This window comes from Hemicordylus capensis, chromosome 3, assembly GCF_027244095.1.
Source record: "Hemicordylus capensis ecotype Gifberg chromosome 3, rHemCap1.1.pri, whole genome shotgun sequence".
Classification (NCBI taxonomy): Eukaryota; Metazoa; Chordata; class Lepidosauria; order Squamata; family Cordylidae; genus Hemicordylus; species Hemicordylus capensis.
In genome coordinates, this window is record NC_069659.1 from 9291663 (window position 1) to 9308812 (window position 17150).

Consider the following 17150-nt stretch of genomic DNA (forward strand, 5'->3'; position numbering starts at 1 on the left):
GTATATAAATATCCGTAGTAGTAGTAGTAGTAGTGATGTGGATGGGGTTCATTCCTGGATCCGCTTAGCCAATCAGTCAGACACAAGGATTGGGAATTATTGATTGAGGTTTATTGCTACTGCAGTCAGCAATAGGTAATCAATAGGCTCACGCTGTCAAACCGATTACAGTTTGGTTACAGGTGCATCTTACATTTATGCAATCTAAATGATGCTGACACCCTAGACACAGTATACGTGGCAATAAAATGATGGTCCAAGTATCTAGTACACATGTGAATGATTCATTGTTCATCTGGTGATTACTCCTTATTTAGTTATATCCTGTTTTCTGGTCTGGGAAGCTTAGCTGTCTTAGCAAATTTCATAGATACATTTTAGCTGGAGAGAGATAATGATGCCGTGAGAGGCAGTGATGTCCCTGAGCTTGGCCAGGTTACCCCAAGTTAAAATAAGGATTTCTAGGCAAAATGGAGTTGCTTTGGTTTTCTAAACACATCAGTAGTAGTAGTAGTAGTAGTAGTAGCAGAGCATCCTAGTTATATTTGGTGGCTACCCTACTCACCCAAGATCAGACGCCTGTATGGGAGCATGCTTCTCCCAGCATGCAATGCCCATCACTGCACAAACAGGGGTGGTAATTAACTTCAAAGGTTAGGGGGTAGTTGCTACTTAAAAGATTAAGAAATATGGCCCATGGCAGTGGGTCCCAACTAGGGTTGCCGTATTCTGGCTTTCCAAATCTGGATGCCTGATTTGCATGCTTTTATGTAAATTGGCTAGAAAATAATTTTTGAGCGGAGTAGTGACTGCATGTTTTGCTCCATAACTCTGTGTCTACAAGGGCTAGAGCTTAGCTCTTTTATTTTTTAAAAAAATGTTTTTATGAAAGCTGAATGTGCGTGGGCTAAGCAATCTGGGTGAGATGCATAAAATCCGGGTGAAACCTGGAATTCCGGGGGGCGTGGCAACTCTAGTCCCAATCTGTGACCTTCCACCCCCTGGTGGTCTGCGAGGGTACTGCAGATGGTGCGGGGTATCATGTAGAACCTGGCATCAGCCTTCTGATTAGGTAGGGTCACTGCAGTTACTGTGATGGGGCCAATATGTTTGTGGGGGGGGGATAATAAATTATTAGAAATAGCTGTGTTTTTAAATACCCCTTAAGATAAGTTTGGCTCCTATTAGCCATGGGCTGTGTTAAGAATGCTAAAAATGGCTTGCTTTTGTGGTCGTCTGCAAAAGGTTTTGATGATGTAGTGCACATAAAGGGAAAGGTTGGGAATCTCCAGTCTAGGGATCCCGAACAAAGAATTCCGGGCACCCTTGCCAAGTTACACTCCCCGGGATTCTTTGGGGAAACCGTGAGAAGCAAAGCTAACCTGCTATAAAAAGGACACACCAGCTTGTAGTGTAGATCTGTGTGGTTAGAATACGTTCTCCTTTCTCTCCCCACCACCCCACCCCGCCGCCTCATTTGAATTGGAGATGGTTTTGCAAAAGAGCAAGGAGAGGCCAGATTGCTTGGTCCTGACGAAGAAATGGCAGGCCTTCTGATTTGGCTTCCCCCTCGGTGGGAGGGTAGGCTGATTTCCTCTCAGCGGCGTAAAGTCATGTCTGTGCCGGCAAAGCCAGCTGCTATTGAGAGAAAGTAATTAATCGGCAAGTCCTTGGCTGGGATCCAAGGAACCTTTTTAATTAAAAAAAAAAAAAGACCGCTGTGTTCAAGACTCTTGAATCCCTGTGACTTGTGCAGAGAAATGTCTGCATATGGTGCTGAGAGAGGAGCAGATCTCCTGAGCACTGTTGCTTCTAGGTGGAACATACAGTCTATTAGCCCAGGGGTGTGCAATCTTGGCCCTTCAGCTGTTGAACTACAACTCCCATAATCCCCAGCCACTAGTGGTGTGCACAAAACTGGGTTGCCCGGTTTAGTTAGTCTGGACTGGACTCGAATCGGACCGGGCATATTTGGTTTTGGTACCCCCAAACACAGACACACACCTGGTTCAGGTCGGGTTGTTCACGATTAAAAAACTTTTTTCTTTAATGTGATCTGGACCCAGCCACGCGGAGGCCCATTGGTCATGTGCGGTGGCCTCCAAAATGGCCACTACAGTGGAGGACAAGCCAGGAACGAGCCAAAGACCACCCAAACCGGGCAATTTGGACATAAATGGAGGCTGGCAAGGGGGAGGGGAGCTTCTGGAGAACCCACCCACCCCCACAGCCAAATCTAAGCCTCCAAACCGGGAAGCAGTAAGGGCTAGCAACCCCGCCCCCCAAACACCTTGGGGTGGGTGGGTTTGGTTCGATATGAAACTGAAACGATTCGAAGTCGGACCTATTTGCACACCCCTACCAGCCACACTGTGGCTGGGGATAATGGGAGTTCCACAGCAGCTGGAGGACCAAGATTGCCCTCTCCGTATTAGCTTTTCCTCCACCAGTCTGTCTTTTATTGTAGGCTCTGGATTGCCGCATTTGGGGTGGTAGTTGTGGTTCTTGGAAGCTTCCATGTTTAGGGGCAGTCTCCCTCTAAATACTTGTTGCGGGGGTGTGATGATGGTAGGGGAGGGCTGTGGGTTTCAGGCTGTGCTTGGACACTGTGGGCTGGGTGGACATCAGGTCTTGACCAGCAGGGTGGCTCTGATGCTTTGAACTGCTTGAGGCAGGCGTCTTTCCCAGCCCTAGATGCCAGAGAGCAAATTGGAGACCTTCTGTATGCAAACATGCCGCTGCTCCTCTCCTGAGAGGAATACCTTGCAGCAGGCAGTGCTCGTGTGTCCTTGCCCGTCTGAATGCAAACCAAGACAAACCCAGCTTAGCACAGGGGACCCTTTACCGCAGTCCTTCCCAGTGGGGGGAAAAAGCAGTGCTGTCGCCCTTGCCGGCTTCAGAATATGAGCCTTGTTGCCAGTGAGTGGCTGAGCAGGAATCTGCTTTGACGAGCGGCGGTCCTCCGCTGATGCCGCCGGCAGCCTCCTCCGCGGCTCTGCAGACGGAGGCTGTGTCTTCTTAATTGCAGGTGCTGGGAATGGAGCCGGAGGCCTTGGGCATGCCTTTCGTGTGTGCTGCTCTCGCTGGGCTGTGAGCCCTCCCGTTTCCCGGAAAGGTCTCCTGCTGGACGTGTATCCCTTGATTGAAAGACGCTGCCTTTCTTGCTTCTCTCTTAGGGGCAGCTGAGGAAGGATGTTCTCTTCGGCAAAGCCCTATGAAAACCAGCGCTACTCTGCCTTGAAGAAGGACTGCCAGCGAAGGAAGGTCCTCTTCGAAGATCCCCTCTTCCCGGCCAATGACGACTCGCTCTTCTACAAGTCAAAGATTCAGGGTATCCAGTGGAAACGGCCAAAGGTAAAAGAGAACCTTGGGTGGGGGCAAATTGCAAGGCTGTCGTTTGGTCACCTGGAGATGTTTCCTGGCTGACTGGGGAATCAACCTGTAATGCCGTGCTGTGATCTTTCTGGACTTCCTGAGATTATTGGGTATATCTAGGGCTGGGTCACAATTCACCCCCCACTTGTGCTGATTATTTTTGTGAACTGTGAAGATGGGCGGGGTGGGAATGGATTCGCTGTATCTTGGGTCTTTTATTTATTTATTTATTTATTTATTTATTTATCTATCTATCTATCTATCTATCTATCTAATTTATACCCCGCCCAAACGTATGTCTCTGGGCAGATAACAACAATTAAAGCACATATAAAAGTTAAAACAGTTCAACATATAACAACACACATAAAAGTTAAAACAATACAATAATTTAAAAACCATACAATTAAACAAACAGTATTTTTAAAAAACCTGAGATGGCTAGGATAAAAAAATGGGTCTTCAAATGTTTTTTAAAAATTGTTCAGTGCTGGGGAGGATCGTAAGCAGGGAGCGCATTCCACAATCTCGGGGCAGCAGCCGAGAAGGCCCCGTCTCTGTGTAGCCACCAAAGGAGTTGGCGGTAACTGGAGACGGACCTCCTCAATGGGCGGTGGGGTTCGTAGCGAAGAAGACGCTCTCTTGCCATTCCTGTTACAAAATGGATATTAGAACGGAGCATTGCCATAGAACGGGGGTGGCCAACCTGAGGCACTTCTGTTGGACTACAACTCCCATCATCTGCAACAGCCACTGAAGTTGGGCGTGATGGGAATTGTAGTCCACCAGTAACTTCTGGAGAGTCACGGTTTGGCCATCTCTGCTACAGAAGGCGAATTCTCTCCAAGTCTGCAGGCAGTATCTGAGGGCCAAACTGGGATGGGAGAATCTGGGTTTGGAGCTTCCAAATAGGGCTGGAGCCTAGAGGGGGAGGGGATTTGGTTCAGGGCCAAAGGATGGGGTGTGACACCCAGAGCATGGTTTAAGAGCACATGATGCAGCCACCTTGCTGAAGCTAAGCAGGGCTTGGAGTGGTCAGTGCCTGGATGGGAGACCCATGTATGTCGCCTTTGGGGATGAAGCTGTTAGCACCTGCTTTGCATGCAGAAGGTCCCAGGTTCAGTCCCTGGCAGCATCTCTAGGTAGGCCCGGGAGAGACTCCTTCCTGAAACCTTGCAGGAGCTGCTGCCAGTCAGTGTAGACAACATTGAGTTAGATAGACCAATGTCTGACTCTTGTATAAGGCAGCTTCCTATGGCCTTGAGCCCACACCTTATCTTCCTAGGAGGGCACACTTGACATCCTTTGTGTCCAAGTTTTTTTTAATGCATTAATTTAATTTCTGAGTGAGTGCATGTTCTTCAGAAACGCACTTTGAGATAATTCTCCAAAGCCCTGCCTCAGCTGCAGCTCCTCCCAACAAAAAGCACTTGAATTTCAAGAACAATGAAGTAATTGTGACTTTTTTCGTCAAGGAAGGGAGATGGGGAAAGCCTGAGTGCAGAGGGAAGAGACAAAGGCACCGACTGAATCAATTTGTTCTTGTATCAAGTGTGGCTGGAGGGTCTGGTGAATGTCAGCATTCCATGTGCCTGGGATGGAGGGCTCTTGTTCATGGGTTGCTTTTGCTTCTAGAGAAATGACTCCCAGGCCAGAAAGGGGGTGGAACAGTTTGGGAAAGGCTCAGAGGAAAACCAGGAGCATGAAGACCAATCCAATGAGGAAGAGATTATTTTGTGTGTGAGCCCAAAGAAAAGAGACAGATTTTGTGGAGAAGGAAAAAACAGTGGTGTGGGTTCTCTAGGGGGGGAAAAGTACATGGAAACTTTCCAGTGCCATAAATCAGTTTGGATCTGATTTGTCATGTATTTCTATTTATGAAGTAAAACGGATTCTGCTGTTTCACGTGTAGTGTAAAGGTGTCAGCTGGTTTCCCAAAAGCTAAAAGTTTTTGAACTGAAATATTTGATTAAAACTGCAATGCTGTGCAAACTTACTTGGGAGTAAGTGCCACGGAAGAAAGCGGAGCTTATTGCTGAGTAAGCATGCCTAGGTTTGAGCTGTCGGAAGAGATCCGGTAAAGCACACTTACAGTTCAGTCCAATGTTGATTCAGAAGTAAGTCCTACTGAGTACACTGGGGATTCACCTCAGTGTAAGTCTGTACAGTTATATATAGGACTGCAACTTTCACTTGATTCTAAATGTTCAGAGTTCTACTTGAAACTTGTTTAATCCAATACTTGCAAATGTGTTAAGATGCAGCAAGCACTCAATCAGTCAAATGTGATTTTATTTTCTGTAAACCGCCCTGAGATGTAAGTTTTGGGCAGTATTAAAAACATGCTAAATAAATAAAACTGTCAGCATGCTAATTTTAGCATGCCTAAAGAATCATGCATCAATATTGACTGGATATTTTATATATATATTTATTTAACATTTTTTTAAAACCACCCAAAACATATGTGTCTGGGCGGTTTACAACAAAAAAACCAGAAAAGTTAAAACATTAATTAAAACAGATAAATGACAACCGCCCTGAGCCATTTTGGAAGGGCAGTATATAAATCGAATAAATAAATAAATAATAAGCAAACAGAGAAATTGAAACATTGGTTAAAATAAATGACAACAAAAAGCTAAAACATTACAACAGTGTTAAAACTATTAAAACAGTTTTTAATTAAAAGCCTGGGTGAACAAATGTGTCTTCAAAGATTTTTTTTTTTTTTTAATGTCAGAGATAGGGAGGCTCTTATTTCAGCAGGGAGCGCATTCCAAAGTGTCAGAGCAGCAGCTGAGAGGGCCCGTCCCCAAGTAGCCACCAGATGAGCCAGTGGCAACTGCAGACAGACCTCTCCTGATGATCTCAGTAGGCGGTGGGGTTCATGATGACGAAGACGTTCTCTTCAATATCCAGGGCCCAAGCCGTTTATTTATTTAGAATAGACATGTTTCCTAAGGATAGTGCTTTGAAGCTGCCGGATTTGACTAGGAGTATATCCTGGTCTGGCTTCAGATAGATAGGGTCCTTGGACACATGAGAGCTGGGGAGTAGGGGTGTGCGGAACCGGTTCGAATTGAACCAGTACAATTCGAGTTCGAAACCGGTTCAATTCGAACTAGCCTAGTTTGAACAGTTTGTGCTTGAACTGGACCGGTCCACCCCCCAAAGGGAGGCTGGTCTGGGTTTGAGCCGAACCGGGCCTGGTTCAGATGCTTGTAAAGGGGTATCCGGAAAGGATTCCCCTTTAAAAGCTCAAGAGATTCCAAGAAGTGAAAGGGGGTTGAAAAGGGCAGGGGTGGGGAGGTGAGAGGTGAGAGGTGAACTTACCTGCAGTGGCAGCTCCTGGGGGGGCGGCGGTGGCTCCCCTAGGCCCAGCTGGTGCTTCCCCCAACAGTGCAGGTCAGCTGAGGTCCAGTTTGAGCCTCCATTCACTTACGAAGGCCTGAACCAGGCCCTAGCCGGCCTGCGCTGATGGAGTGGGGGAGTGTTGGCTGGGCTTAGGGAGGACACCAAGGAGCCACCGCCAGGGGTAAGGTGACCGCCTGCCCACCCCATCTGCCCTCTTCAACTCCCTTTCATTTTCTAGGGATCCCCGGTGCATGTAAAGGGCAATCCTTACTGGATTGCCCTTTACAAGACTCCCAAACTGGGCCCAACCCTGTTCAAGCGCATGAACCACACCGCCAGCTGGTTCTAACAAACCGGTTCATGGGCCGCTGGTTCGGTTTGAATTTGAACTGAACCGCCCGGAGCGGCTCCTTGCATACTCCTACTGGGGAGGATGGCTAACATGGACAGGCAGGGAATCGTCAGCAGCTAATTGAGCAAAGAGGTACCGTCTTGAAATGGTGATTCTCTTTCTGTTTAGCAGGGGGAGAGCAGCTGGTCCCATCCAGTTTTCTCTCTAATTTTTAGCCTACTTTCCAGTAGGCTTATGAGATCACCCAGCTGTGTGTGTGTCCGTCTGTCCGTGTGTCTCCCCGCCCCCCCATCAATTTTGCAACGCCTGGACCAATATGAACCAAATCGGGTACAGTTGTAGGGACACCTCAACGGTGTAGTTTGTGATGATGTCATCCACCCTGATCCAAGATGGTGGACGTGTAAACTTTGGAGGCACAAGTTGGCTAACTTATGAACCGCTTAACCGATTTGAACCAAATTTGCTACAGCTGTAGGGACACGTAGGTATGCCCTAATGACGTGGTGTGTGGAGTCATCCACTCCAATTCAAGATGGCGGCTGCATGAACATCTGAGGCACAAGCGGGCTACTTTGTGGACTGTCTAACCAATTTGAACCAAATTGGTTACAGTTGCAGTGAGTGACACACGTGGACACCTCAGTGGCATAGCTTGTGGTGATGTCATCCATGCCGATTCAAGATGGCGGATGTGTAAACATTTGAGGCACAAGTGGGCTAACGTGAACTGCTTAACCGATTTGAACCAAATTTGCTGCAGCTGTAGGGACACCTCGATGGCCTAGTTTGTGATGATGTCATCCACCCCAATCCAAGATGATGGATGCATGAACATTTGAGGCACAAGAGATCTAACTTGTGGACCTCGATTTGAACCAAATTTAGTCCAGTTGTGGAGACAGTGAAAGGAAAGTAGGCTGATTAGTTCTTACTAGAACAGCTTGTTTTCATCTGTGTGTGGAATGAGTTTTGTTCTGGGTGGCAGTATCAAGGCAGTCTGTGCGCCCATGCATTCAGAATGGGGCCTTCTTGATTCAACCTGAGCGGAGTCTAAAACTAACTGAGCGGACATCAGAAAATGTGTGAGCGTGCACACATGTGCCCACCTTAGAGGGAACAGTGGTCCCATCCATTCTGAGCACAGCATTCCTCAAGTGGCTGTTGCTGGTCTTTTATGTTTCCTTTTTTAGATTGTGAGCCCTTTGGGGGGACAAGAAGCCATCTACTTTGTTGTTTCTCTATGTAAACCGCTTTGGGATTTTTTGTTGAAAAGCAGTATATAAATACACTTGCTCTCTCCTCCTCCTGGTTGCATCTGTCTGGCTCAGGCAGGCAATGGCCCAACGCAGCCAGAAGGAGCAGTGGGGGTTGATTGCTTCCTCTCCCTCCTCCTCCTGGTTGATTCCATCCGGCTCAGGCAGGTGATGGACAGGAGAAGGGAGAAACCTTGTCCTCGCTTGCTTGCTCCTGGCTCAGGCTGGGAACGGCCAGGCCCTGGTTTAAGGCAAGTACACCCTTCAAGAAGCTCTGTTCCAGAACTTGGCAGCCCTGCTGGGCCTGCCACCCAAGGGACTGAACTGTTCTAGTCTACAGACACATCTCTTCCCCAGACAGATTGGAAACCTCAGCTAGGATGGGTGCTTCTGTTCCTTGCCACTGGCTGAAAGCAGATTTGTTTGTTTTTTAAACTTGCTTTCCTGGAATTGTGTAGGTCCTGTGCACTCAGATATGCTGAAAGTCCTGTTAGACCAGTTCTAAGGTCACAGGCAAAACATGGGCAGATAAGACTGACCATGGAGAACTCGGGACTGTATCTCCCCCCCCAATGATATCTTCTTGGCCGCCTTGCACAGATAGCATTGTGCCAGCACATTTGGGAAATGTTTGAGAGGTCAGTTGCCCAGCCTTTCCAATTGGGGGCTATGTGAAGGTCTCACTTGCATGATAGCTGCAGGGGATCCCAGCCCATGACAAATGGGCTGCATTCTTCCATTTCAACAAGCTGGACATTGCTTGGTAACCTTGGGAAGCATCACTGAAGGCCCCAAACTGAAACTCTCCCTTATCATGAACTTGCTAGTTCTGGGGTGGCTAGTCCTGAGATTCTCCAGTAGTTGGACTACACTGCCCATCATCCCTGGCTGCAATCCATTGTGGCTGGAAATGATGAAAGTTGGAAGGAAAGAAACTGCAACGATGCAATGCAGTTAAAGAGTAGATCCAGACGCGTTTTGAGTAAAACTCTTCTTCAGGGGAAGTGGTTTACAGAGCACAGTACTTGACTTCTAAACAGCCTGAAGAAGAGTGTTGCTCGAAATGCTTCAGGATCTACTCTTTAACAAGTTGCATTGCACTGATTCTGTCCTTCCTACCTGTTGACGTAGTGCTCTTCCCTCCTGTATGTTTCTTTCTCTATGAAAGTTCAACAGCTGGAGAGCCTGAGGTTGCCCACTGTTGACCCAGGTGCTTTGAGGCAAGCCGTTAAGCCTCAATACTCCTGCCAGATGGGCAGTATGGGGATAATACTGGCCTACCTTAACAGGATTGTTGGAAAGGATGACTGACGTGGTATATGTGAAGCAGTCTTCTACACTCAGTGGTGCAACTGAATGGTTTGCAGGGATCAAGTTGGCTTGCATTTTTGACACTATTTTGTGGTGAAGACAGCAGTGCTCTCCTTGGTGGCTTCCATCTTTATTTCCCACAATTCCCTCTGAGTGATGTTATGTTATGACACTCAGAGGAGGCTGTGAAAAACAAACATGGCAGTTGCTGGGTGGAAAGCGAATGCCACTCATCTTTGTATCCTCTGCCCCTCCCCAAAAGAATTGCTAGTATAGCTCCCTCCCATCTTCACCACTTGGGGAATGGGAGATGAAGGTGTATGCAGGAGCAGTCTAGTCCAACCCTACCCAGGAGTGGGTACCCAGGCTTTATTTTATTTATCAAATTTTCAGACCATCCCAAACTTCTGTTTCTGGGTAATTTACAGCATAAAACAAATCAAGAAAGAAATGATAATCTTAAAACAATTTAAAACCACGGTCAAGTTTAAAAGCTTGGGTGGGGGAAAAAGGTATCTAGAGACTTTTTAAAAGTTGTCAGAGGCAGGGAGGCTCTTATTTCAGCAGGGAGCTCATTCCAGAATCTCGAGGAAAAGGCAACAGAAAAGTCCTGTCCCTGCGTAGCCACCAGATAAGCTTCTCTGGATGATCTCAATTGGCAGATCATTGACGAAGATGATGCTCTCATGGCAAAGATGACATTCTCTTAAAAACCCAGGGCCTAAGCTGTTTAGGACTTCATAGGTTATAACCAGCACCTTGTATTTTGCCTGGAAACCTATTGGTAGCCAGTTTAGCTCTTTTAGTATAGAAGTAATATGGTCTCTTCAAGATGACCCAGAGACCAACCTGGCTGCTACCTCTGTACCAACTGCAGTTTCCAGACTATGTACAAAGGCTGCCCCACATAGAGTGCATTGCAGTAGTCAAGTCTGGATGTTACCACCACTGTCGTTAATCTCAACAAATGGACGCAGCTGGCGTATCAACAGCATAATCGGTTAGAAAGCACCTCTTGCCACCACCTCAACCTGAGACAACAAAGATAGGTTTGGCTCCACAGGCACTCCCAGACTGTGTACTTGTTCCTTCTGGGGAAGTGTGACCCCACCCAGAACTGGCAGATCAAAATAGTCTCCTAAGTTCCAACCCTGCACAATAAGTATCTCTGTCTTACTTGGATTCATTCTCTGCTTATCCCTCATCCAGCCCATGTCTGCCTCCAAGCAGGTATTTAGGGAGGTTATGCCTTCATCTGATGATGTTGACATGGAGAAATAGATTTGGTTGTCATCTGCATACTGATTGCAGAATGGTGCTTGGGAACTTCCTCCCTCCCAAAGGCAGCTTCCTGGCAGGCCTGTTTTGACTGGACACTCTAAAAAGTTAGCCCAGACGTCTTAATGTTAAAAAATACCTTTTTGACTAGTCTGAAGTCTTATACTTAAAAGGCTGTGTCTCTTAAATTTGTGAGCCCTGTTGGTACAGGGAACAATCTTTGATTTATTCCATAAACTGCTCTGGTATGGTCTCTTGTTGAAAAGCACCGTTATACTGCTTTTCAACAAAAATCCATTGGGGCTGGGACATGATGGGAGTTGTAGTCCAGTAACATCTGGGGACCCAAGTTTGAGAACCCCTCTTGTATACATTTTTAGCCTACTTTCCTTAAGGAAAAGTAAGCTTATGAGATCACCCAGCTTTGTGACTGTCAACTTTGCCGTGCCTGGATCTATCTGAACCAAACTGGGTCCAGTTGTAGTGAGTGACACCTCCATGGCATAGTTCATGATGACATCATCCACCCCAATTCAAGATGGCGGATGGGTGAACATTTGTGGCGGAAGTGGGCCAACTTGTGAAGATGGTAATTATCAAGACTATGGTGAAAGAAAAGTAGGTGCGTTAGTTCTTGCCAGAACTTCTTAATATTCTTGACTTAACTGCCTTAACTGTGGAGGGGTGTATGTAATCATATTGGTGATAGTTCCATTTTGTGGACTTGGTACAGGCCTAAGCCACGGGGCTGGTGAATCCCTGTGACCGTGTTGTGGCAGGCTGGAGACTGTCCCATGCATGTTAAGATGTTCTTCCTATGGCTATTCTTGTTATTTTGTATAGTGCATATGTTCCCTTGCTATTCCCACAACTACTCTGCACAGTAGATTTGTATAATTATCCTTGCCTTTAGTGGGAGCTGTGGTTGGGCAGATGGTTGCTTAAGGCCCCAGTTAAGATGGGCTTTGAATTGGAAGCAAACCGGGTCTGATTGGGAGAGATCAGAGGAGGAGTTTGAAGTGGCATCCAAGAAGACAAGTCTGTCCAGGAAGCCACATACAAGTGTGCCTTCACATAGCTTAGCCATTGCCTTGGATGGATTGTCGAAAGATGTAGAAACAGTTGCATGGAAACCAGAAATGCAATTTCAATTGGTTTGTTTTGAACCTTAATTGAAGCTGGCATATAACTTTGTTTAGCTCAGCTTGCTATGAAATCTATTTTAGGCTTGGAGAAGGTTGCCAACCTGTTCCTCCTGCTGTTCCTCTTTACAGTAGCTGCAGCTGTAGAAATTGGCAAGCAGTGTTCTACGTGGACTTTGTTGCCTACCATTATTTGCACATCAGGTGGCTGGAAAGAGCTGAAGAGCCATGCAGCTAGGACTTTCTCTGGTTAGCCGCCCTAAGCTTTGAGACAGGTTTCAGGGCGAAGGATTTGTGCCTCGAGCAGATTTGTGATGCCCTTGGATTGAATGAGCCACCACATCTTGTGTTGCACAGTAGCTTTCTCCAGGTCAGATTGGCTAGTGCCTCGGATGAGGGTGCAGATTGTATTCTGCAAACATGACTCACTTGCTTAACCCTTACTCCTAGATGGTGGCACAGAATGGTCTGGATTCTTGGAGTTGGGGGCTCTGTGTTCTCTCTAAGGGAACACATGTGTTTACTGTCTGCTCAGTTAATTTTAAATCCTACTCAGGTTGAATCAGGAAAGCCCCTCTCTGAATGCACATGTGCACACACTGCCCTGATAGCGCCACCCAGAACAAAACTCATTCTGCGCATGGATGAGAAACATTAGAGGGAACACTTGTTGGGATTGGACTGAATGCCCTCTGGGATCCCTACTACTCTCTGGTTCTCTGAGAAAAAAGTACCCTTTCTCTTCCAAGAAGCTCTTAAAATCCCCCAAAGTCCTCCAACTCTGCAGTCTGCTCTTGTGTGTGCAACTTAGCATATTGTTTCACCAACAATATATTGATAATGATCTGTTTCTAACCTAATAAGTAAATGGCCACATGGCTCTTTAAAACATTATTTTATATAACATTCAACAATGCCCTTTATCCCTGGTCAATAAATATGGAAGGTGAAATTTTAAATATACAAATATATATGTATATACAACTTATTGTATAATGTATATACAACTTATTGATCTACTTTCAATATGATTTATATTCATATATTTAGTGGGGGTTTTTGGCCTTGGTTATTTTATCAGGATCTATTGTTTTGTTTTTATGTACTACATTTCAGATCTTTCACGTTTTTGTTTTATACAGAGTCAGGCCATTGGTTCATCTAGCTCAATATTGTCTACACTGACTGGCAGCAGCTCCTTGAAGGTTTCGGGCATGAGTCTCTCCCAGCCCTGTGTGGAGATGCTGCCAGGGATTGAACCTGGGACCTTCTGCATGCAAGCAGACACTCGATCACTGAGCTATGGCCCATCCAAATACAAACAGGGCAGATCCTGCTGAGCAAAGGGAACAACTCATGCTCATTACCCCAAGAGCAGCTCTACTGCCCATTTGGCCTGACTAGGGGAATTCACTCTTCTATTTGCTCATACAATAACACAGACAGCATGGGTACCTTGGAGGGGGCTTATTTTTAACGCATGCACCAAATCTTTTTGGATATAAGAAGAGCAGCTCTGCTCTCCTTCCTTAATGCAGGCGGAGAGATCTTTCTGTGCTATCATCATTCTGGGAAAGCCTGGCATCATGATCTCATCAAACTGCATTTTCTTGATTAAATCCCTTGTATGATTCTCTTGCCTTCCCCATCCTCTTCTGGGAAAAGATCCATTTTACAAAGGGCAAAACTGTTACACTTTAGATTTATGGAGGGAGAACTGATAGGCAGGAATTCAGATAAGTATCTCTGCTCTGTATTTTAGGTTAACAATAACACGTGGCATGCTTAAGAGGAAATGTATTTAGTGGAAATACAATGGCTCCTTTCTTCTCCGGATTGGAAAGCAAAATATTTTTTTTGTCACTGCCCTCTCCAAAAGACAATTGGCAGCTACTCAAATTCTTGATTTCTCTCCACCAAGCTGCAACAGACTGGAAAGGCTTGGGTTGGAACCTGTGGGTCTTAGTAGGGGGTTGCCACTGACCTGTTAACTGTGCCCTGAGGCCGAGAACAGCAGAATAACCATCTGATCAGGCTTCTAGCCACTGTGGAGGAATGCAAGACTGTCAAGGAGCTGCTTGCGTGCAGACAAGAATGTTGCCAAACTCCTTGCAGAGTGGGGCATGGACCTTTTGTATGGTCATTTACACCTGCTTTGCATGCACAAGGTCCCCCGGGTTGATCCCTAGCAGCATCTCCAGGTAGGGCTGGGAGAGTCCTGCTTGAAAACTTGGAGAAGCTGCTGCCGCCGCCAGTCAGTATACTGATCTGGATGGACCAAGGGTCTGACTCCATCGAAGGCAGGTGCCATGTGGCAACAGCCTCTAAAATGTTTTAGACTTTATCAAGTAATTAGGCGGCCCTTAAAACACACACACACACACACACACACCCCTACTGTTTGTTTTGTTACTATAAAGGCTATAAAGTTTGCCTTTGTGAATCCTAGCAAACATCACATAGGATTTATTACCCAGCCTGTTCCTAAGGCACAGAATGGTTTAGCAGCAGCAAGGGATGGTTTTCAGAGGGCTTGGGAGCCTTTCCCAAGAGTCAGCAACTCCTAGACAAGACCAGCGTGAAGTGGAAAGCCCATTTAGGCCAGCAGAGGTCAGGTCCGTGTCTGCTTTAGCGTGCTGGAAAGGCAGGAAGCAACTGCCAGTCCATCGCTAGGGGGAGCTTCCTGGAAGCAAGTTTACCTTTTGAGGAAGATCCTGTGAATGCCTCTTTACAAAGAAAATTTTGTGCATGCAGAGGGTTGTGGAGGTCCTTCAGGTTTCAGTCCCCTCTCTCACTGGTCTCTGGAACAGGCTTTAATCAACTGTATTGGGATTTTGGAGCCCTACAAATGACGCTTGGTGGTGGTACTACTACGATGAATATTTATATACCGCTTTTCAACAAAAGTTCCCAAAGCGGTTTACATAGAGAAAACAATAATAAAGTAATAAGAATTTCCCCTCAGGGGATTGAGCCGCTCTGGGAAGAGCATCAGAAGGTTCCATGTTCCCTGCCTGGCAGCATCTCCAAGGTAGGACTGGGAGAGACTCCTGCCTGCAACCTCGGAGAAGCCACTGCCAGTCTGTAGACAATACTGAGCTAGATAGACTAAATGGTCTGACTCCATATATGGCAGCTTCCTATGGTCCTAATCCTCACAACACCCCTTTGAGGTAGATTAGCCCAAAATTGAGTGAGCAAACAAGATGAGCAGGTCTCTAGAGCACTCTGGTTTATTTTTCTTTTAATGAAGAACATTATTGGCAAACCAAGGGAATAGCCATGGGCTGCATCATGGCACCAGGAATGATGGCAAGGATATATAGAACTACTAATAGATTTTAGGAGTTGGTTAAACATAGATACCAATTTAACATTTGAGATGCAATATGAGCAAAAATGTATGTTTTATTTAGATTTTCTTGTATATAAAGAGAGAGGAAGTCTAAATTCTACGGTCTATAAGAAACCTACACACAGAGAGGAGAGGAGAGATGGTCTTGTGGTAGCAAGCATGACTTGTCCCCATAGCTAAGCAGGGTCTGCCCTGGTTGCATATGAATGGGAGACTTGATGTGCGAGCACTGGAAGAGATTCCCCTCAGGGGATGAAGCCGCTCTGGGAAGAGCAAAAGGTTTCAAGTTCTCTCTCGGCTTCTCCAAGAGAAGGCTGAGAGAGATTCCTGCCTGCAACCTTGGAGAAGCTGCTGCCAGTCTGTGAAGACAATACTGAGCTAGATAGACCAATGGTCTGACTCAGTATATGGCAGCTTCCTATGTTCCTAGAAACACCTATTTAAGATATGATAGTTCTCATCCCAGATATGAGACAACTATGAGCAGTTCCTTTGTCCTCCTTTTTGTTAGAGGCCAATAAATTATAGAGTTAGTGTCTAGAGGTTATCCTGTTGAGACGGTAAAAACTTCCAAAACAGAGCCTATACCAGGGGTGGGGAACCTTGGCACTCCAGCTGTTGTTGAACTACAACTCCCATCATCCCCAGCCACAATTGTGGCTGGGGGTGATGGGAGTTGTAGTTCAACAACAGCTGGAGTGCCAAGGTTCCCCACCCCTGGCCTATACTATTGTCAGGAAAAAACTATTTAAGAATAAGAATCAAAAATCTCCAGTTCTACACTAAAATCTGTGGTAGTCCGAACTTTAATTCTGTGAGTGTAGCTTTAAGAAAACATAGATAGATACTTTATTTACGGCCAATGGCCAAAACACTTAAGAAAACATATTTATCGACACTGGCTTCTTTTACAAAATATATGTGCCTGCAAAGAGAAGCCACTTGTTACTTACAGAAGAACAAAAAAAATATAAGGAGTTCTTGGTTTATAGTAATAAGACATTTGAAACCCAATATCCAGTCCCTACCATTAGCAGCTCCTTCAAAGGGACACTCCCATAGGAACATAGGAAGATGCCATATACTGAGTCAGACCATTGGTCTGATTCCCTAAGGAATCTTCCAGTGCTCACACTTCTAGTCTCCCAGTCATATGCAACCAGGACAGACCTTGCTTCGCTAAGGGGACAAGTCATGTTTGCTGCCACAAGACCGGCTCTCCTCCCACGTGGGAATTGTCTATACTTTAAACAAACATGTAAAAAGTCCTTTTTCTGCAATTCTATTGATGACAAAAAATACATCTTAAGGCATTTAACCACATGTAATACATCTTATGTGATAGAGTGCCCTGTATGTGGGGAAAACCTCCAGGAATTTGAAGGAACATATTGGTGAACATAAATGTAATATTCAGAATAAATGCAGCGGAGAACCATTAGTGGAACATTTTGTTGAACATAACCTTAAATCTACAGATTTTATTTTCTGGGCAACAGAACAGGTGAGGAATCAAAATGATCAGTTGCTGCTATAGCAAAAAAAAATGCTGTGGAATCTAAGATGGCAGACTGTAACACCCAAAGGGTTAAATGAAGGATTGGGTTATGTTTCTCTTTTAAAACAATGAGATACTTTTATTTTTCAAATTTGTAGACTGCCCCAAATTTCTCCGTTTGCAACAACATAAAACAGATTAAAATGAAAACAATGTAAAACAATAG

General features: G+C 45.7%; 1 protein-coding gene across 3 annotated transcripts in view; it reads left to right on the forward strand.

The window, feature by feature from the left end:
- The window catches only part of CAPN5 (calpain 5), a 107232-nt gene that overhangs the window by 21216 nt on the left and 68866 nt on the right, over positions 1-17150 (forward strand). Inside the window, exon 2 of one of the 3 annotated variants that reach the window (XM_053312091.1) lies at positions 3177-3354. In XM_053312091.1, coding sequence (XP_053168066.1) covers positions 3193-3354 — 162 coding nt within the window. In that variant the 5' untranslated portion in view covers positions 3177-3192. Of the gene's footprint in view, positions 1-2810; positions 3355-17150 lie in introns of those variants that run through there. The other 2 variants (XM_053312092.1, XR_008320160.1) reach the window with 2 other exon arrangements.